Source organism: Euprymna scolopes, chromosome 1 (assembly GCF_053919585.1).
Source record: "Euprymna scolopes isolate OS-2025 chromosome 1, ASM5391958v1, whole genome shotgun sequence".
Taxonomy (NCBI): domain Eukaryota; kingdom Metazoa; phylum Mollusca; class Cephalopoda; order Sepiida; family Sepiolidae; genus Euprymna; species Euprymna scolopes.
Genome location: NC_136482.1, coordinates 54,916,605 through 54,941,109, shown reverse-complemented (window position 1 = coordinate 54,941,109; position 24,505 = coordinate 54,916,605). Strand labels below are relative to the sequence as shown.

Genomic DNA, 24,505 nt, shown 5'->3' with positions numbered 1-24,505 from the left:
CATAAGGGTTATTGGAAGTGCATTACGTTAGTGTGGAGATTTGATGAAGTATTTACTTAAGGGGGCGGTTCATTAGGAATTTGTTAACGTTGGACTTGAACACATCCAAGTTGTAGTCAGGTGGGAAGCAGGCAGACGAAACAGAGTTCCACAGGCGTGCAGTTCTAAGAAAGAAGCTTTGTTCATGGAATCCAGGTTTTGATTTAGGCACAGATAAAGAGTAGGGGAGATATCCCTCCATTTGGGAAGCTATTACGAATGTAAGCTAAATCACGATGATGTTGTAATCTCGAAGGTCAGTTATTGATACAAATTTATTGTAATCATGAAATCTTCAGTGTAAACTTTGTACAGAAAGAATATGTTGGTCTACTGTAAGCTAAAGATTGATACTTGAAAATGGCGATATGTTAATGAGGCTTTATTTTAGCATTTAGAGGACTGGGATTAAACCAGTCCTTTTTTGTTATTGTCATATTATGATTAGAAAACATTATGGAAGAAGTCAATAGATGGTTAGAGAGAAAAAGCAGAAATAGAATGAGGGAAAAAATTGCATTCGTCAACAACAAATTTTGTTTTTTTCTTCTGCATTTTACAACTGACTTAAGGCGAATCCGACGCGTTGAATCCGAAAAGAACATTTAGTGTTACTCAGTCACGTAATTTCTTTTTGAACTATGATTACATGTCGTTTTGCATGTTTTTGTTTACATTTACGCATATGTAAAGCATTTAAATAGCTGGTGGAGGTAAAAATCTATGTTGAATAATTATTTTGATTGGAAATGATTCTTTTAATGGCAAGATATATTCAGGTCTGATAATTCTGGGTGATTATGTTGGAAAGGGATGAGGATGATGCCATAAAACTTCGAAATCTTAAAAAAAATTGGTACTCATTGGAAACGAGAAAAGTACTTGTGCTGGTAGTAAGAATGCTTTGGCAATATCAAGATCAGAAACTACGCAGAACTTGTCAGCAAAATGTTGACTGATTTCAGAAACATGGGCTGAAACATGATCGTCAAGATTTTCAAATGTGGATCCGTTTTCTGAGAACCTTTGTTTAATGAGTGACGAGAAAAAGAGAGATTCCATCAGGATCTGAAAGAGAGGGGAAAATATATCAGTATTACTGGAACGCAATAATGATGGCTGACTACTGTCAGAATCTAAAGAGATACCTTCAAGCCGTTGAATAATCTCAGGAGTTCTAACAAATTTAAACCCTGAAGTTTGAACAATGTTGAAGCGACAAACAATTAGCGTGTACTTATATTTACTTATGCTCACCATTCAATTTACAGTAATAGATGTTTCTACCAGGTAATAATATATACTGTTGACAAAAAGATTATTTATTAAAAACATGGATGATATATATTGACTAAATTCTGCGGATAATGCCACAAAAATGTAATCAATTTTGTCACAAGATCTGATTTATTTCAAAATCAACTTAGCACCAAATCCTTAGCTGAGGAGAAAACGGGTGAATTTTTTCCATTCAGCAATGCTAAAATAAACCGAATGAGCCGTAGAAATCTAGGTAACATTAAAAGAAACAAGTTGTTTCCCAGTGTTATCTTTGTCAACCATTGGAGAAATAAATGGCGTGGCAGTTCCCACGAATAGCAATTCTAAAAAGAAGAGGGATGGAGTACAAAAGCAGACGGTATTTTTAAAATACTTTTCATTTTGTTTAAGAAATATAACATTCATATATGTTAGGTTAGTTTTCAACAAAAATATGGAATCTGTCTGACACTTAAAAATGAATGAAAAGCAAAAACGGCACATTACTTAAATGAAAAAAAAAGCAGAAACTGTGAAAGTTCCGCAAACGATTCATTCGTATTTTAATATATTGATGTTGGCATTCTGTAGATATTCAGCGTAAATGGAGACGCTCTGATATTATTGTAGCTATTTTGTTTAAACTGCAAAAGCACGTAAGCTAGCAGAGACGCCCGGCGTAGCCCGGTCGTAAAGAATGCTTTAAACGATATTTTCATTCTTGCACATTTCGTATATATTATAACAGAGCTAAGGTTCTTATATATCATAAAGTTGCGATTTCAAAAAAAAAAAAAAATATTCATATGACTTCGGTGCATCAGCTTGAATCGAAGGCAAACCAAAACTTATGAAAAAATATATATGTATATATGCATATATATATACACATATATATATACATATATATGCATATATATACGTATATATACATATATATATAAATATATATATGTATATATATATATATATATATATACATAATCGAAACCGAAACCAAAAATTATGAAGAATTCTTGATAAATTATTTACAATAAATAGATTACTGGAGTGCCATCAGCTATAATCGAAACCGAAACCAAAACTTATGGAGAATTCTTCGTAAAATTATTTATTATAAGAAATGGAAGTCAATAACAATCAAACGACAGTCACTCTGATGTAAGCGTGACATACAAAAATAACACACACGCTATCCCATTAATGTATAGATAAAAAGAGCGAGATGTACTCTTCCACATACGAACCGGTTTGAAAATAATCCCATCGCTCAATAGCTATGAGGGAAGGAGTTAATGTGCCCGAATGAGTATCTCCTTAAAATTCTTTTGAGCTTCAGTAGGTATAAGCTTGTCTTATCTGGCAGATTCTATGTAAAAGTATTAAATCAGAAAAAGATAAACGAGGCAATAAATTCGGATCCATTTCCGGGTCGGCTGTGGACTTGTCTCAACTAAGTTAGAAGTTGCATTTGATTATAAAAGCGTGACAATTATGCGTTGAAAAAAATCATCCATGGATATGGATGAACGCCTTGCGAAACAACGCTAAAACCTTCTTTTGAAGCTGGCTCAAACCACCGGGGAGAATGCTGTAACAGATTCACAATAATATCATTATATTTATTTCTATCGTGGAAGTTTAAGCAATTTTTCAATAGAGAAGGCAATACAAACATAGTACGCAATAACATTGCTATAACATGCATTGCCGTGTTGTGGATTCCGTAGTTGCCGAGTGCGTATGTACGGTGAATTGGTCAACACGTTCTATATTTAATTTTTCTTAACAGATAGAAACAATTATTAATTTTTTAGATGTTGTTACGTCATCGAGCGTATACAAGCTATATTGTTACGCGTGCACTAATTTTGACCGATCGTCTCTCTTTTTATAATTTTCCTTCATACATTTAAATGTTAATGAAAGAATACCTTAAAAAGAAACAATTGAATTTATTTAAAATCTACGAGTTTTTGGTCAATTAAGATAACAATTAATAATAAACGATTCAATAAAGGTACACCCTGTTGTTCCCACGACCTGTAGTTATTTTGGTTTTCAGGCTCAATCGTAAAAGATTTATTTTCAAAGCAGTTCTTCCAGAATGTGTCTAACTGTTTGCTATAAAAGCCAGCTCGCGAACCTTCCTTTCGAAGTCTCCGCTTTGCTCAATTTTCGTGTGACTATCCATTTCTGGTAAGTCTTCATATTCCTTTTCTTCAATTCTACTTTGTTTTAAATTTTCATTAAATTGTTTAGATCAATTTAATATATAAACTGCCCTGAAGCATGTACACTTTAGTAGAAAAAACATTTCTATTAAAAGAAATATATCTTTATCAGAGATTACATCAAGTTATAATCAAGATTTAAATTAAAAAACAATATTTAATCTATAATAACTAGCGAGTTGGATATTTCTTAATAACCGACATAATTCTATTATAAATGTCGAATGTTTAATTAAATTCACCTTTTTTAAATAGCTTTCGTTCGGAACATCTCCTTTAGTAATTTTTCATCGGATTTATCGAAGCGAAGTCGGTGCTAATCCGAACTGTTATCTAAGTTAGAAAAATGCAATAAAGGCAGATATAAACATGCAATGGCTCCTAATGTGAGTTTTCAAATTAATAGCAAAACCTTAAATATATATTTTAATATCATAATCAGTCGCACGGCATGATTTAAATCATTTTTTTTATTCGGATCGATTGTCAATCCTATATAAGCATAATGTTTAATCAGTTAACAAAATCACTCATTGAACTGTCCAGCGTATAACAGTTTTCAAGTAAATTTTGACGAATGTTTTAGTTAAGAGTTTTATTCATATTTTTCGAGTCTATATTTAATGTAGAATTAAACCGTGTGGGGAAGATAATCGGTTATGTTGTAACGTATAATATTCTTGTCTCTAATTGTAATTGTATGTTCATGTGTGAAACTGTATAATATTTCCATCCGTTGAAGGATTTAACAGAAGTCACGTTTTACATTTTTCGAAATAGATACTAAAAGCTAAAATACTAAAAGCATTGTTTTATTTGTTTATTTCACAGCTTATTAATCTACAGAAGTCATGGCAACAAAAATCATCACAATTTTGGCTGGTAAGTTCCAAGTTGTTGAGATATATTTCCTTTATATATAATCGGTATGCGTATTCTCAAAAAGCACACAATCTTAAGAAAGCAATGATAAAATAAACCCATCATTATTTCTGCATAAGTGATAATACTTTATGACAAAAAACGAACCCTCTTTATACGATAAGGCTTAAAAACCTTTCGAATAATTTCACTCGTTCTGTCACAATGAATAGACAATTTTTTGTAGTTGCTTCTTATATTACAACTTGTTTCTATTTTTAAAAGAAATTCCTAATGAACCGCCCCCTTAAGTAAACACTTCATCAAATCTCCACACTAACGTAATGTACTTGCAATAACCCTTATCCCTGAGTGGCTTCCGGGCCTTGATAAGTGGTGATCACTGTGTAAAAAAATAAATAAATAAAAAATAAAATAAAATAATTCACTATTCCTAAATTCCTCATCTTTTCATTATATCCGTCATATTATTATTATGATTTCTCGCTGGCAATGACTATTGGTCTCACTATAATAATAATAATAATAATAATAATAATAATAATAATAATAATAATAATAATAATAATAATAATAATGATGATAATAATGATAATTATTATTATTATTATTATTATTATTATCATTATTATTATTATTATTATTTGCTCACTAGGAGTAGTCACGCAGGCCATCATCAATGATTTCTCTTTAAGAACGACTTGTGCTGTTCTCTGGGATCTTCGTGGCAACAAGTCTTCCATGATTTCCAGTACTCTCCACTTCTTTCGATAACATTTCCAAAAAGAATTTGCGTCATCGCAACAGTCGCTTACCATTGATTTCCCGTTGTCAGCGACCATTGGTATTTGCTGGGATTTAGTTGGTAATAAGCCCTCCCAAAGTCCCAGTCTTCGCACTCATCCAGCGGAGGGCTTTCTCTCTTCGATCTTTCCATCCTCTTTGACCCTTCTTACTTATTTCATGTGGAGCACACACACACACACACGCACATACAAAAAAGGGTAGCCAGAACGCAGAGCCGCATAGTAGTACCTGTGATGTTGTTTTGTGTTTAACACTTGCAGCTGTTTGTAGTTCAAGTGTGATATTAATGTTCACATTCCATGATTTTGTTAATATTTCTGCAATTTTTATTATTGTTATCTGTTGTATCTTCCCAGCCATCCTTCTAATCCCAATCTCTCCCATTCTTTTTTTAAGAAGAGTTTTTAATAACTGACAAAATAGGAAGTATTTTGTGAATACGATTTATACCAAATTTCCCCCGATATCAACTACTCTGAGCGTCATTTTATCATCGTTGTAAATCTTTTTGCTTTCTCATAAAATTCGTTTACCTCACTGATAACGGCGGTGTGTTTCATACCGATGTTGATGCAACTGTCTTCATTTAGCAAATTCTGTTTAATAATTATTTTAATTGTTTTATATAAACTGCTTTTACCTTGTTTACGTCTTATGTTAATTGTGTATTTTTAGTTTACTTAATGCAGCGCTATTTTATGAAACGTACTTGTGATTTATTGCTGTCACCGGAATATTATAGTTGGTTGTAGCAATCTAGGACTTTTCTAACAATTTCGTCTGATTTAAATAGTGTTGTTGTTTACCTGAGTGAATTTTTCTATTATTTGCAACAATAAGAATAGCGTTGCTTTTTTCATGATTTATAATCTCTATGTCATATCCTCCAAGTCATGTCCACGTGTTTACATGCGCCTATTTTTTAATTTTTATCGTACTATCGGAACTATCGGAACTATTTCCCAGTACTCTCTCCTCTTATTCGCTCAATATCATTGGTCGGATTCTGGGTGTTATATTTTGGAATGGGTGTACTTTTTATTTGATTCTGATTCCAGGGTTATTCGTCTGTCCAATTTATATATTTTATTATGAAGAGTAACCACGCATTTATTCGTTTTATTAAGTTTTTACTATACAAATCAGTTTCAAATAGCTTTCTCTATTTTTTTCAAGCACTAATTTTAAAATGATTTCATGTCTCAACTGATCCCAAGACAGTCATTCCTAATTTTTATATCCCTTCTGGCATAACTGGATTGTCGGTTTTTCAATATTTATGATATTATTTTACAATTTTCTCTGGCTCTTGTCTATTTACGTAGTTTCCTCTGACATGTTTTATTGTGATTCTTACTATCGACTATTTTTTTTATTTTTACATGTTCACATATTTTTTATAGAAATGTTATAGTTCAACGTAAAATATAGTTAATGAAGTAGATTCCTTATATTGTTCATGTCTGTTCTTTTTGTTTTCCTTTCACTGGTCTTGGTATTATACGTTTTGGTCTTACTTTAATATTCGGTCTCTCTTTATTATATATTATGTGTTTTCTTAGTTCTTCTTTATTATTATTCAGGAAACTTTAGCATTTACTAGTCTGATTCTATCTTTTTTCTTCTTTTTATATAATACCATATCTGAGTTGCAATCCGTTGGGCTTCATCATTCGTATCGTACTTTTATAATTAAAGTTAATTAAAATGGGCTCCTATTTTCGATCCCAAACAAGTACATTTTTTACATTTGTCTTTTTATTTGTCAACATGTATAATTATAACTACTAATAAACAATTAAGCAAACTGTCTCCAGAAACATATAAATTATATTAATTTTTCTGAGTACTTTCGACGATATTTTATATATATATATATATATATATATATATATATATATATATATATATATATATATATATATAAATAAAGTTTTTTTATAACATAGGTAGGTCGAAATATGTAGCTAGAAATGTATCAAGTGTGATAAGACATGTTCTTGAAACAAAATAAACAACGGATTTTTTTCTTGGGCCGAATTCTGTTTTAATCGACTATATTCTATATTGGCAGAGTATTATAAAAAACAATAATTATAATAAATAAGGAATATTATTATTGCCACTAAACGTAAATTTTTGCAGAGAAAAAAATATATTTCCGGTTATGAATAGTTGCGTACATTTTTTGTCTTTTACAATACTACTAGCAGGGCGCCCGGCATTACCCCGTCGTAAAATGCTCTTAAATATGATATGTTAATTTATCAAAGTTCGTATTTTATTATTATGTAGCGAATTCTTTAATGATTATTATATTATGCCCAATTTTTAGTAGCGATTTTAAAAGTTCAAAAAATATATCACTTGGATGTCATCAGCTAGAATTAAAACCAAAGCATTTAACGCTCTACCCTAAGTTGTGACTGTTTCAGTTATTGTCAGACGAATGAGAAATAGTTCAATATCAACCGACTCTAACCAATAAACATATATTTGCTCATGCGGACAAGACACTCTGTTGACTTTCGCCTTCCAAGTTACCAATGTTTTTTTCAATTCTGCCCCTTAGCAGCTATTTTTACCGGCTGAATACTGGTTCATAAAGATGCTATCATTTGATCCACTTCACATTGCTTTGCGGCATTGCGTCTAAAATGAAAATACACGGACAAACATAGAAATTTTTATAAATTAGACGTGGAAAATTTTGCTATCCAAACGATTTAAACATTGACTTTATCAAAATGTTCTTACGCGAATAAAAATGCAATATCCGGATAATTACTTTGTTTTAGATCAGTTTTATAAATTATTTCGAATTTTATTAGTTTGAAAAATTGTTTTTTATGCATTTATATAATACAATTACGGAGGTTAGCACATCTTTTATGTTCTCGAAATAAAATAAACTGGAATTTCTATTTAGGTCGAATACAATGATGTTATTCGCGAAATCAATATGCAAACATATTTCATTGAATATTTGTTTCTTTTGCATTCGCTGTTTTTTTCATGATTTCATTTATTCAGTTATTTAGAATTAAATGATTTATTTTTTGGAATTAACCATTATTAAGTTATTTTCATGATCTGAACAAATTTATTAAGCATTATAAAGATAAATAACACAATGCCCGTCACCGATTAAAACACCGACTAACAATGCATTTTAACGGCATTACAAAGTAAATTAAAACGCTATTTCTTGACAATACAAAAATATAAGCTTCATCACTCTCGTAAAATTGAACGGATTGTTTATTTCACAGAAACTATTATATTTGTTTTCTTTAATACCATCTAATTCGAGTGATGATTTGTTTTATTTTTCTTTAACAAACATAAGTATTATTTAATGGAGATGTAGGAATTGCTGCGTAGCTGCGTAGCTAATTTTTCATAGTTTTATATTTGTCTCGTATGCTACGTTTTCATATCCGTTTTTCTTTCCCTATCTGTTTCTCCCTTACTCTATTCATCCTCTTTCCTGTTGTTATTAAGGTTAAACTTACGTTGACACAACCGATGTCGTCTTAGTTGCCATCATTTTTATAATAGTACAATTGCTACAGTTCGCCTGTTATGGCTGCCTCCCAATCCTTTTAAATAACAAACAACATTTTATTTCCGTTTATTCAGAACGAAATAAAATAAATCTATCAATAAATGAAAGTAGAATCTAATTGGGGTGAAAAAAGGAAAACAGAGGATTCAGTTAGCAGAAATGTGGGTGCTCTTCCAGTATGTAAAGACAAACATGTAAGTGGGGAAGGTGCATCTCGGAGGATTTCTATTACAAGAGGATAACTCATTATTCAATCAGCTAAAAGACTGGATTTACACGAAGGGTTTTTTTTTTACATAGGAATCACTACTTATCAAGGCACAGAGACCACTTGAGGATAGGGGTTAAGAGTGTAGAGTAGTGACTTGAGGATCCGACAAGATCAGGGGCCTCGTGATAGATAGGGGACATGCACACATTCACGTAGCCAAAAGTCTAACAAAGCACAAAAAGGCATAAATATAACTCAGATAGATCGCTTGAATATATTTTATTTTCTAAACAGAAATAAATATTTGGAATTTCATTTGTGAGATATAGAGACACAGGTCATTACAGAACAATATAGTATATTTTCAGGAAGAATATATTATATTTTGCCGTGTCAATCTAGTCGATGGCGTAATTTCCTGAATGTCTAAATATGTATAATGATCGCGTTCACTAAGTTTTTCATAATTCCCTGCTTTCGTAGTCCTTTTCTCTTTGTGATTTTTCGTTCCTCTCTCTTCAATAATCAACAATGCCAATTTTCTATCATGACTTTTATTCCCATATACTGATTATAAATTTCGATTGCGTATGGATCTTTATGAATATTTTCGCATCTCTTTCTCGTAACACATATTCTATATTATAGCTTCTAAGTAAAAAGTTTGTGGAACTCTCTTATTGCAACTATTTTCCATGTTTTTACAGCATTAGTCTTTTGCAAATTTTCTTTGCGATGATCATCTTTCGTTTTTTAGCTCCTTAGATCAAGTGGTTTCATTCCCTGTCCCGACCGATTTTCATAATTCGGCTGGTAACTTTGTCATTTGTGTGTGGAAATGTACACACAGCTGGATATATTACTGAGAAGCATTATAGGTATGAACAAAGGTCTCCGTGAAAAATATATTTCTTTTTACCATGTTGTCAGACTCAATCTCAATTTTTCATGTGTTTCTTAACGAAATTTAATAATTTATCTGGTATGTTGTAAAACTTCATTAATCAAAATATCCGTATGTAAGAGTTATGCTGCATGTTTTATTTGTAACTAGCAAGGCCACCCGGCGTTGCTCGGGACTATATCAGACGATCGGAAAAATTAGGTTGATTTTGAACATACCTATTATTCTTAGGATAGAGGAATTTTACTGTCATCTGTAGTAAAAGAATATTTTACCTACCTAGCACGGGTATTGCACGACATATGTATGAAATAATTGTACTTTCCTTATCACAGGAAATTTACAGCTCATATATGAAAATAATTCCTTACCTAGGCCGGGTAATGTATTTAAATAATTTACATGATTTTCTGTTGTGCTAAATGTTCTCTATGTAACAGGTCGATCACATTTCAAATGTAGTTTTGTTCATATTAATAATAACACATTTGAAATTAAATTTAATACTTCCAATAAATATAGTTTTGAATGTGATACTTCTAATACATACGCCTTTAAAAATAGTTAAAAATAAATAAATGAATTAATACTTTAATGCTGTTTCTTTCTTTCTTTCTTTCAGTTATTGCTTTTAGCAACTATGCATCTGCCATTCTTCCAGGTAAGCAGCATCACTGTATCGTAGATTTTAATATAGAATCATTTTCACAAAAAGGCGCGTGTACATTTTGCGTCCATGTATGCCCTATGGTATCCAAATCAATAATACAAAATAAATGATTTGTTGAATACGCCGACAAAAAAATCATTTTTAGATGTTTAAAACAGTATCGCCAACAATAATTTCATTTCATATCCGATGTTTAAATTCTTGCTGTTTCAATAATTTTGCTCTCTTACTGTGCACAAAATATTCTTTTAAATATATTCACGTACAATCATAAGATAACATACAAATAATATATTAATATATATTTAAATAGATTGAAACACATATAATGCGTTAAAAGCTGTTTATTTCGAAAAAATATAATTTATATCTATTATTTCACATACAAAGTAAACACAGCATAGCCTAAATTTATTGCTGGAATAAAAGACAATGTAAGTTAAATTTTACTTATTCTTCAAATAAAATTGTCGAGTTACATATTGCTATTTTGTTAAAGCGTGTGTTATTCAAATTAACGAAGACTTGCTATTATATATGAGGTTGGTGCAAAAATAATGTCGTTTTGTTACGTTCAAATTCAACAGATCATAACTCCTTTCATAATAAACTTTATTAATCAAAATAAGAACTATTAGTATCGACTCATTTTTGCCAACGAGAAACGCGTTTATTTATCCCATTAGCATAGAAATCAGAAGTTCTGGAAGCGATGAAGTCATTGAAGGCTTATTCTGCATCATCTCGGCTTTTGAAGCATTTTTCACGCAGGAAGTTTTCGAGATTCTAAAAAAAGTGATAATCAGTGGGTGAGAGGGCCGGTTATATAGCGGATGAGGAAGAGTCTCGTAGCCACATTCGTCCAGCTTCTGCAGGGTCACTTGAGCAACATGCGGGCGAGTTTTGTCATGGAGGAGACTCGGTCCCTTCATATTGACCAATCTCGGACACATATGTTGGAGCTTCTGACGCATTTCGTAAATTTGTCGGCAGTACTTTTCCGTCGTAATCGTTTCGCTCGGATTAAAGAAGCTGTGATCGATGAAACCGGCCACAGACCACCAAACATTCATCATAACCTTTTTTTGGTGCAATCTCGGCTCCGGGAAATGTTGTGGAGATTCTCCGGTGTCCACTCACTTAGCCAAACGTCGCCTATTGTCGTAGAGGATCCACTTCTCATCACACTTTACAATCCGCTCGAGAAATGGGTTGTTTTTGTTGCGCTGAAGGAGGGTAGATGACACCTCAAAACGACGATTTTTTTACTATCGTTCAATTAATATGACACGCATTTATCAAACTTTTTTGACTTCTCTATTTGTTTTAAATGGTGAACGGCTGTTGAGTGGTCGACCTCAAGTTCAACAGCAACTTCTCGCGTGGTTTTGCGAGAACCGCCTTCATTTAAGGCTTTTAAATGTTGGTTATCAACTGCAGTCAGCCAGCCGTGACCGTCTTCATCTTAGAGGCTTTAGTTACCATTGCGAAATTTCTTAGTGGTTCCTGGGCCAAACGCATCATTGATATCACGAGCTTTCTCGGCAGTGTTTCGGCCTAGTCTGAACTAGAACAAGAAAATTGTGCAGATTTGAATTTTGTCCATGCTGTCGAAAAGCCTGCAAAAAATTAATAAAGACATTGAAGCGGTAAAAAATAACACGATTCGACAGAGCGAAAAAAGCGCTTCAAAATGATATATAAAATGGCTATATATATGTCAATGAATTAATTCAGAAATCATATATTAAGTAATATATATGAGAAAACGATACTGTTTTTGCACCAAACTAATATAAAACAAAGAATAAATTGAAAATTAAATCAAGAGAAGAAAAAAAGAAATTAAAATCTTTCTTATTTTCCTTCATGTGTAAACAAGCGATGTCTTGCTTTTTTTCTTTTGCTATTTCACATATCGTCATGGAAACTCACAAATTTACGGAATCGGATATAATTCCACATGATAAGTATTCAGTAGAAGATTGTTTACAGGATTGGAAAATTTATTATGATTTACTAATTTATTTGACGATAACTGTTATATCTACATTTTAATTAATTTTTTGTTTTTGATAATTTCAACTTTTGAATGAATTTCATTTTAAAATATATTATCGTTAAAATGTGAATATTTCTTCTTGGCAGGTTTATTGGGTGCGGCTGCTACAACCTATAGCCACACCACTCACCATGCTCCATACGCTTACGGTGGTCTTTATGGTGGATATGGACTCGGCGCCTATGGTTACCCAGCTGCCGCTTCTACTGTAAGCACAGTTCATCACCCAGTTGGATATGCTGGCTTGGGTTATGGTTTGTATGGTGCTGGGTATCACTACCCAGCAGCCACTTCTTATAGCCATACAACTCATCATGCTCCATACGGATACGGTTTATTTGGTGGTTATGGATTCGGCGCTTATGGTTATCCTGCTGCTACTTCTGTAAGCGCAGTCCACCACCCAGTCGGATATGCTGGATTTGGTTTCCCAGGTTATGGTTTTGGATACCCAGCCGCTGCATCTTACAGTCATACTTTGCATCATCCAGTTGGATTTTATTGAACATGATTTACTGAAAGGTATTTTTTCAACCTCGAACAGTAAGTAATAATATCGATACATGCATAAACATATAGCTATGTTGTTAATGAAAATATATTACGTATACACTTTTTAAATATATACAACATTTTTCCTATATAAATAAAATGTTTAACAGTTAATATATGTATAAATTCAATGCCTTCAAAAAGTCTTGGGTGAGCAATATTTCGATTACATCAATAATACTATTTATAAAAAGAAATACTCCAAATACTACTAAAAACACTACTACACCTACTGCTACTACTACTTATAATAATAATAATAATAATAATAATAATAATAATAATAATAATAATAATAATAATAATAATGCAGATTGCGTAATTTTCAAAGCATAAATAAAAATATACACTAGCTGGACACATATACCGGTGTTTCCGGTGGAATATAACACAAAACCAGAACAGATTCGGTAAATGATCCCTCCACTGAAAACAAATTAAACTACGGTTGTCAGTGGAGGTCATTACCGGGCCTAGAAAATAGCGGGCACTGGCGGTCGCGATCAAAACAAAATCATATCGGCCATTGTTTTGCAGTGACAGTGAGCAGAAGTCACTGGCTGTGATTTTCAGCATTGGTGGTTACTGGCGATTATTGTTGGTTTGGGTCGCTTACTTTAAAAATGTTCGGTCCTCGGTTAGTAGCGCAGAAATACATTTAGACTGCGACAGCTTTTAATTTTCATATTCGTATTTAATTATTGTATATTTTGTAATTAAAAATATTTCTTCTGTTTTTCCTCGCTTAGCGATTGATAAATATTTATAAATTGAGACAATTTTTTTTCAATCTATAGTGCACTTTATTTTGGGTGGAGGGCTGGATTTTGCTCATATGAAAAATGAGATTGTGTCAAAATACCACCGTGGGAAGGCTTTAAAAGTTTTAATTTATCTGTATTTTAAGCAATGCAAGTGGATATTACATCAGAATATTTATAAATAGATGTATGAAACATGTATTCTTTAAATTTTGTGTATTTTTGCATTTATCGACTCACGATTTCTACAACGTTACTCGGATTTACCCATCAGCTGACGAAAACAACCGAGAAATATAAAGCGTTCTTCGACAAGATTTAAAACATTACGTAAGAAGATTAGAAACATTAGTAATTTTTCCTTTCACGGCACTCAACTCAGGTTTGCTGAAAACGAACATCAGATTCAATTTGGAGTGGAAAAATTGTTTTCTGGATATTAAGACAGCTTTTCCAATGTATTACTTAATGGTCGCTATTCTTATCATGGGAAGGAGTGGTGTTATGTAACACGCATGCACGTTAGTACTTTTCATTTTGGGAAAACATAAACGCCAGTGAAATTATAATTGCTTTCATTGTATAATAAAAGTTTTAATATCAATTAAACTCCTTGAATATCCTAAATTAAAATGTGATATTCGTTTTCAGCATACTCGAAAGCATACAAAAGTCGCTAATTTAGCGGTGAATGCTGAGTTGTCATGAAGGACAAAACAGGGGAGGGTAGAGTGGTAACCCTCGATATATCTAAGGCTTTTGACAGGGTATGGCATGATGGTCTTCTTAGGAAAATTAGATCATATGGTATCACTGGACGAATACATTAATAATTAAATACTTCTTAAGTAAGAGAAAAATCCAAGTTGTCGTCGACGGTCGTACATCTAAACAATATAATATAAATACGAGAGTATCTCAGGGGTCTATTCTTGGACCTTTATTATTCCTGATATTCATAAAAACCTCCCTGATAAAATTGTTTCGGAGATGGGTATATTCGCTGATGACACCACTCTCTATAACAGGCATGAGGGGAAAACAAATGAACGCATATCTAAGGAAATGGCAGAAACACTAGAGGATTACTTCACATCTGTAGTTGAATGGGAGCAAAAATGGATGGCCACATTCAATGCTGCCAAGACTAAGTTTATTTCCTTCAATAATTACAAGAAACCTTCTCTACGACCAATAGCAATGGCCAAGAACACATTACCTGAAAGTACATCCTTTAAACTCCTCGGCCTAACGTTTACATGGAATATGAACTGGAATATATACATTGAGAGCATTGCCAAGGCTGATGCAAAGAAGGTATGATCTCTCTACTGTGCTAGAAAACTACTTACGCCTGAAAGTATCCTGTACCTCTATAAGGCCGTGTATGGATTACTGTTGTCACATTTGGGACAGTGCATCTGCTGCTTGCCTCTCACTCCTGGACAGGGTTCAAAAGAGAGTCGTCAACCTGATGGGATCTCAACTGTCATCTCCGTTCAACCGTCGAAATCTTGCATTCCTCTGCCTGTTCTACAAGTACTTTAATGGTGAATGCTCTGACGAGCTACAAGCACTTATATCCCCTCGACGTGACTACCCCCGATAAACCTGGCAAGCAGATAAGTCCCACCCCTTCACAGGAGAGATCCCTAGGTTTAAGAAACCCTTTTACTCCAACAGTTTCTTCCCCAGAACTGCTAGACTTTGGAACTCCCTTCCGAGAATCTGCTTTCCCAACTGTACTGACATGCAGAAGTTCAAGTGTAATGTGAACAAGCATCTTGTTACTAATCTCCCTTCATAACACCCCTGCAACTTATGTACTTGATATTAGCCCCCTACTTCAAAGTGACACTGTGCCTTGTTTGGGATTAAAATTGACTAAAAAAAAAGGTAAAAAATACTCAAACATTTTCCTAGTGCGAATTTCAATGGGAAACAAACAATGTAAATGCGATAAATGTAAATATAATAGGTTTGTTTTCAAAAGTTGTATCGCGCGATTTTGTTAAGACTATTTGCAAGTGTTATGATATCTTTTATTTATTGAATTGTTAGGTGAAACTACAGAATAGTTACAAAACACCCTCCCGTCTCCATGTTAAGAATGGCTTACTAAATAATAACGATAATATTTCAGCACGGTAAAATAAATATATAAGTATCAGTGTATGTTTGTAATCTACTTTTGTAATTGAGAAAATTTTGGCTTTTCCAGACCTTGTATAAATCGCGAGTTGATAAATTCAAAGTGCCAAATTTGTGCTTTTACAGAATTTCAAACGGTAGCTTATCAAACTGTTGCGTGGGCATTTTATTTTGAGCTAAATGCTGGGATTTGCTCATATTATTTGTATAAGCTTTATGGAGCGAAGGAATCTGCTTTGTTTATTTGATTTAGCAAGTGGGGAATACATATGGATGCTGTGGGGAAAAAAGGAAAATGAATATGAAAAAGGACGGTTTATTGTAAACAGCTAGTATTCATGTTGATGAATACACAGACACAAAACTTTTATCACCACCTTCAACTAAAGTTATGATTCAGAAATCCTTTCGTAATATCGAGAAATGGAAGATGCAACTATCAAAAAGTGCGACGATAATTGGCACTAAAAAAACAAATAGATGCAGTAAACACGATCATTTTAAAAATTCATAGAATTATTTTTTCAAGTTTGAAAATAGAGCCGCAGATTACTATGTTAAAAGAACTACAATGACGTGTATGGGAAGAAAAACTAAACACATATTGTGTCTTCTTAGAATCTGTTCCTACTTTAGAGGAATTCCCGGTTACGTTAAATATAGTATGAGGAAAAAGCAATTAGTGGGTGAAAATAGGGCTTGCCCCGTTAAACATGTATTTGAAATGGTACGCTCCTATGAATTACTATAATATCGTAAGATAGCAGAAGAATGTGACGATAAGTTGCACAAAAACGACAACAGGTAGTGACTGTTGGTCCAAGTATATTGGCTTTATATGTAGCAACATACAATGCTTTTTCCAGGGAGGAATGTACTTCTTTTATTATGTATATAGATAAATCACCTAATGATGGTATTATATGAGAGAAAACGTAATCATTATCTATTTAATGTTATTATTTGAACATAATCTAATTGTAGTCCTTTCATATATATATATATATATATATATATATATATATATATATATATATATAACTTGTTGTAATGAATTATTTCATGGATGTTTATATTTCACCTATTTTTCAGAGTTTCGTCCACTTGTTAAGAACTTCGACCTCTTAAAATCGAAAAGAAAAACAGCGAATAAAAGTACAAACCTCGATTACTTTGTATTTCTGTAAAATAAAGTGTGGATCTATATATGCTTGCCTTTGTTATTTTTCTCAGTGTTACTTGCGTATAATTATTTATGCTTTCTCTAGTCCGCCGTCTTGTAAATACTACGCTTATTTATGACCAAGAATATTGATTTAGGGAAGCCTGTTCTACTGTACATATTTTAACCGCCATCTCTGATCAACTGCCTTCAGTTCCCTGCAAGGCACGATTCCAAATAGTAGCCCTCACACCTATGTTGCAATATGCTTTGTTTGGAGGTGTGAATGAGTAAAGTAAATAATACACAAAGATGCACAAAATGTTGAGATGGCATCCAGCACGACTGAAACCCATAAGTTATTACTTTGTTGTTCTCATCCAGATGACCTCATTATTAAACCTCATATCCATCATATAATTATTTTAATTTCTGTTTCTTTCCACCATAATTATACGTTTCACAGGAATATTGCAATTTTCCTACATAACTTAATAGGTGAAGCCCTTACCTTTTCCCTGCAAACTCTTTCCTACAGAAAAGACGTTGCAAATTTTTCTCTGCTTTATCGCTATTTTCATAGTAAATTATCATAATCCATGCCACCCGCGAAACTTTCACAAAAATACTCATATAGATACACCAACTATCAATAATTTCTCTGACTTTCTACTGTGCCTAAAACTAAACGCAAATTTCATGAACAAAGCTATTTCCCTAGAAATTCTCGTTGGTGGAAGCATGTTCTGCTAGTCTGCTTTCCAGTTGATTACTACATGATCGTATCCAGATCCAATTTAAACAATTTCTTGTTTAGCCTTCCTCTTAAATAATAAAATTCCACACAATTCCCACTGCTGACGATCCCTGCGCTATTGTTTCGATGACAACCTTATAATAATTAAAACATATCCCCGAGTAATCTACCGGTCTTGATAGATTGATTCTAAAATCTTAAAATCTTAAAAGAATATAAAAATATTTAAAAAAAAAGAGTAAAACCTGTGCGTATGAACGACGAAGGTTCTAGTCATAATATTTGTCCATTTATCAAGTATAGTAAGAATGTTTCCCTTTTCATTCTCATGTTTATTCCTATGGCTGCTTCTAACTTTGATCATAGTTCTGCACTTTTCATTAAATTTAACGATCTTTTCTCAAAATGGAAGATCGTATGAAAATAGGTTCACTGTATCCGTTAACATTCACAAATATTTTGTAGAGATAAAGAGGTTCAAAATATTACGTAGAGATCACGAGCTTCAACTATTTATTATAGGTTTTATGTAATATTAATAATTATTCTGTATGTAAAGAAGAGACTACAACTATTACAGTATATCATCATAAGCATAATCATCATCATTTTGATAACCATCATCATGATTTACAACAACAAATTTTTCAATGCAGAATTTATTTGTTTAAAGAAATTATGTCATACGTGAAAACGTACGCGTGCGTAAACATAAACGGAACATTATTAACTTAATTTTGAAATAAAAACTTTTCGTTAGATATTTTTCATTGGTATCGTTAAATGTTGATCCATTATGTTAAACAAAGAGGGGATAGTAAATCAAATTGACGAATAATCAATGTAGTCACGATCTCTAGTGTTGAGTAATTCTTTAGAAAAAAAATGGCGGCATCAGATCGGCGAAGGATCAATACAGTCACGATCAGCAGTTAAAAAGCATCTATCTGTTCTAATGAAAAGATTCTATTTACGAAAATAAACTTTTACTGCCAATTTTCTATTAAAAAAGTAAGTCTTCTTAAAAAAAAACTTTCACCTTTTTACGGTAAAAAATTAATCTCTTCTTAAAAAAAAAAATCTTGATAAACAAATTGCAAAAAAATAATAAAAGTAATATAAAATTTAACCTTTCTTGAGGAAAAAATATATATTCAGTAAATTTATAGCAACTTTTTGTTATTTTATTTATTGTATTTTAATGTTTTCTGGTTTGTTTGTTTTGAAATTCGTCTGCGTCTGTTGCGCGGCTTTATCCGATAACTGCTGGTCGAGCCCGAACCATAATTGACGACAACTCCTTAGGATCCAGGTCAAATTCTGCAAGAGTACCAAAAATATGTACATGGTGTTCATTGTACAGGTCTGCCGAAAAAATGGTTTTTCTACATTATTGTAGCGAAATTGGCCAGCCGAAAAGTTGATATTTAATAAAAAGGACCATGATAACTATTTACATTTCTGTCAATTACAACAATAAGCAATGTTATCTACCTAATTGTCATATCACAATTATTTAAGTCTTTAATGATTCAACGAGAAAAAAAAATTCGGCTATGTTTGTTTTGTCATGTGACGTGTGACGTAAACACAAAGAGAATAGCTAAAATTTCTAATTTCTTAGAAACGATTTTCTTTAGTAATTAAATTCTACTTTATCGTTTTCCGTCTGTTTTTCATATTTTCATTATTGCGACATAGCAATTCAGTAAATACTATTGGTATTGAAAATCAATATCTCGATTCCCGAATTTCTCTACAATAACAAAGAAGCACACATTTTTTTACGAATATTCTAATTCATTATATTTGAAAGCAATATATTTTCTCAAAAATAAAAAAAATGGGCAAAAATAAGGATATTATTCAAATAAAAACAATAGTTTACCAAACTACTTCCTTTTTTTTTTTCAAAACACTTATTCTAAAACACTTTTACTTTCTTTTCTATTTTCTTTTTTTCCTCTCAGAATTATACTCGGTCCCCCACTGATTTCGTTGGTTAATTTTTTAAACAGTTTTCTTGATAAAACACTATATATTTATACAGAGGAAAATCTGCTAAACATACATGTCAATAGTAAAATTAAACCCTCATGTTATCCCCACTCTCAACCTCAGGAAGAACGGGTAGTAAACGTGCACTGAATAATTTACACGGATATACTATTTTAACTTTAAGATATTGTACTTCACAATCCGCTTGACGTTTGCAATAATCATTAACACGGCTCAGGGATAAACTTTACATTTGTGTGGCTTACATCTATACTCTGATTGCTTCTTCCATGGACAAGTATATGTTACGTGTTCTACAGTCGGAAAATCAGACAATCTTTACACCTGCACAGAAACAGGAACACCTTAAAATATATGTAACCACAAATATTGAGAATATAAATCGAAGACATATATATATATATATATATATATATATGTATATATGCGTGTGTGTGTGCGTTATACAAAGAAAAATAGAAAAAACACGTAATATATTAATGCATATACATTTTATCATATATTTGTAGATTTTTCATTTTATCTTTTGTATCTGAACCTCAACTTCCATGTTAAGCTTTTATTATCCCGATAATTCATCATTCAAAGAATTGTTATCTATATATATATATATATATATATATATATATATATATATATATATCGGAGTTACTATCTTTAAGAGCATATCCGACAAAATTGACCTAATCCTGTATGCTCATCCCGCGGCTAACATTCACATCTGTGGTGACTTCAATGTCAACAATGTGGAAGTGCTGACCCATTCTAAGAAGACAGATGATGAGGGGGGGGGGTTCTGTCATGACTTCCCCATTGCTTATGACCTCATAGATTGTTCACTAACCCACCCGTGTGCCCGATACTACCGGTCAGTATGCAAGCCTTCTAGACCTTTTTCTGACAACTTCCCCTGAGCTATGTTCATGTTCCGTTCTATCTCCTCTGGGATCTTCCAACCACTCGGTTGTATCAGTTAAGGAAAAATGAAATGCAACAAATCGTGAGACGTACGTCTCCACCGTACAATATATCGATACTCTATGGCTAACTGAGATAGCTTCAATACATTTATATCTGATCTACCTCTGCATTCCATGTTGAAAAAGGACGTGTCCTCTATAGTATCAGAACTGACCGAATTGTTTATTATAGGCATAGACCGATCCATACTACCTAAAAAATTTAAAAGCCAGCCATGGTTCTCACCAGAATGTGCTGCTACCATCGCGCACAGAAATGCTTTTCCATAGCTACCAGCGTAATAAATGTAATGAGATTAACGCTGCTTTCAGGACTGCCAGCAACCACTGTAAAAGAGTAATAAAAAATGCAATAATCCTATATGCCCAGTCCGTTAAATCCAAAGTAGCTGAGCAGCTGCTTGGTTCCCATCAGTTTTGGCAAACAGCAAACAGGATCCTGAACAGAAGCGTTCGTGTGATGTAATCCCCCATTGAGGAGCTTTAGAATAACGCTGAGATAGCTAATCGTTCCCGGATGACGCTAGATAACCCGAGGATTTAAAATAGAAAATATAAATATATATATATAATTTATTTCATGTCAAAATAGATATATTTGCTTTTTGGTTGGAAAAACCAGAGATATTTTGTTATTTGGAAAAAACTCAACAACAGGAAATGTGAGGATTTTAGGAGAACATATTGTACTGGCTGAGTAATGGTTGATGGCCTCAAGGTTATGGGATTAAAATCTTGAATTGGACCTCAAATCGCGGTGTAATCGCACATCCACATTTGGGGTTTAGCGTGATTTGATTGACTGGGGAGACTTCCACCCCACCCACATCGGGCCGATACGCTCGAAAATTGGACAGATTTCTTTTTTATCTCGGGGAGAACAGATCGTATAGAGACCGCCGTTCCCTAAGGACCCGACCCTTTCTCTACTTCCTCACCCACCCGTCTGACGCTGCCTGTGAAGATTTACTTACTAAGAACTGAATGATATTTGTAAAAAAATTTGTACATACGTTTGTGAAAATTAACTCTGTAGACTAGAATTACACAAGTTTGTTTTTCTTCCTGTCTGTGGCTTCGATATTCGCTTTCAGCATACATGATTCAATGTAACACCCCTAAGAGAAGAACTAGACGACACGAGCCGAGATTTTCAGATGAACAGAGGTCCTAGCCAGCTTCATCGGTGAGGGGTTACATGCGTTCTATCCCAACCCTCATCAATGGACCTGAGGTCATCTCGTCAGCATCAGACAAATCCAAACTATTTGCCAAGAACTTTGCAGCTAATTCTACCCTATGGACAAAGGCCATCAACTCCCCATATTTCCTCCTATAACAGACAACACGCTATGCAACATACAAATATCTGTGTGTGATGTTGCCAAGCTAACCAAGAACCGTGATTCCAAAGCAACTGGCCCTGACAGTATTCCAATTATAGTGTTGAAATTGCTTCAACCAGAACTTGCCCCAATACTTACAAAACTGTTTAAGCGTTTCCTTAAGGAGAAGTGCTTTCCAACACCCTGGAAAACCTTATCAGTATGCCCTGTATTTAAGAATTCAGGTGAAAAGTCATCTCCCTCTCAGTACACACCAATAAGTCTCCTGTGTGTCATGAGTAAGTTGTTGGAATCCATATTAAATAAAGAAGTAGTCAACTACCTCAACAGAAACAACCTTCTTAGTGACATGCAATATGGTTTCCGCTCTGCAAGATCTACAGCAGATGTGCTAACGGTTATATCACATAGGATTAGTGAATCTCTTGACAAAGGCTTCCTTTCTAGGGCAATTGCTCTTAACATATCGAAGGCCTTCGATAAGGTATGGCATAAGGGCCTACTTCACAAGATTTCCAGCTACGGTATTACTGGAAATGTTTTCTCAATTATTAAATCATTTCTCTCCGATAGGTTCATAAGAGTAGTGGTTGAGGGCAGAAATCAGAGGACCACAGTATTAATGCTGGAGTCCCCCAGTAGTCCATCCTGGGTCCAACTCTCTTCCTGACCTACATCAATGATCTCCCAAAAAACATATTTAAATCATTCGTTGACATCTATGCTTATGACACGACCATCTATGTCAACACATCCGTAAATGACAAAGTTCTCTCTGATTCTCTCTCCTCCGATCTTGAGCGCATGGTACAATGGGAGAGAAGTGGCTGGTTACTTATAATGCATCTAAAACCAAGCTTCTATCTTTACTCTGGTATCACTTGAAATAGATGGTCCTCGTCTTGGGGAGGCTCCATGCGTTGACAATCTTCTGGGATTGACCTTTACTCCTGATCTGAAATAGAACACGTACATCAAATCTGTTACCAAAGTCCCTGGAAAACTGGTGGGATCCTTCTACCGCTCCAGTAGATATCTTACTGCTGATGCAATTCTCTATCTATATAAAAGCCAAGTACGTCCAAGGATGTAGTACCGCTGTCATATCTGGACAGGAGCTGCTAAAAACAGCATATCCTGCCTTGACAGAGTACAAAATAGACTTCGTAACCTAGTGAGGGGTGCCCTTTTCTCTTCCCTGCAACATCTCTCCCACAGAAGAGATGTTGCGAGCCTGTCGTTGTTTTATCGTTATTTCCATGGGAAGTGCTTGTCTGAGTTCCAATTTCTTGTCCCCCTCCTCGCCAATCTTTCACGAAAAACACCCGTCTAGGTGAAAACACTGTCAGTAGTTTTCCCCATTCTTTATCTTTGCCTAAACCAAAACGTAGATTCCATGAACAAAGCTTCTTTCTTAGAAGTGCACACCTGTGGAACTTTCTTTCGTTTTCTTGTTTTCCACCTGACTACAACTTGGATGTCTTCAAGTCCAACATAAACAAGTTCCTGTTGAACCGCCCCCTTATCAGATCTCCCTTACCAGCGATTACTACGATATTATCCCATTGATTACTGTACACGCAATAACTCTTATCCCCGAGTAGCCTCCGGGCCTTGATAAGTGGTGACTTCCTTGTAAATATATACATGTATATATATTCATCAAAAAAATGTATAAGACGGAATACATAATAATATTAATCAAATCCTATGGGTGTGGATTAAATATATCTTCTGGTTTAGCAATGCTATGTAACTATATGTATACATATAGGCATATATATATATATATATATATATATATATATATATATATATAAACATATATTGGTTAAAATCACGGCGTATTTCTGTTTAACGACTCTTTTAAAAAATTTCTTTCAATTTATGTATTAATCTTTTTGTAGTATTATCGAATGCTTGTATGTTGCGTCCTACATACATAAATTTCATAATACTACAACAATACGTAAATTGGAAAAAAAATCGAAAATAAAGATCTTAAACAGAAACTCCTTGTTATAATATGATAAAATTGACAATTTAAAATTAACGTTTTCTCCTTCCTACCGCCTACTTATCATTAATTACGTACCTCGACACTTGAAAATGCTATGACTGAATTTCATTAATCGTTTTT

The 24,505-nt window shown here is 33.3% G+C and overlaps 1 protein-coding gene across 1 annotated transcript in view; it reads left to right on the top strand.

Moving 5' to 3' along the window:
* Positions 1–3,424: 3,424 nt before the first annotated feature.
* Positions 3,425–24,505, top strand: part of LOC145280266 (uncharacterized) — a 132,427-nt gene continuing 111,346 nt past the window's right edge. The window contains 4 exon segments of the mRNA XM_080132040.1: positions 3,425–3,498; positions 4,365–4,415; positions 10,528–10,566; positions 12,724–13,139. Coding sequence (XP_079988166.1) covers positions 4,385–4,415; positions 10,528–10,566; positions 12,724–13,139 — 486 coding nt within the window. The 5' untranslated portion in view covers positions 3,425–3,498; positions 4,365–4,384.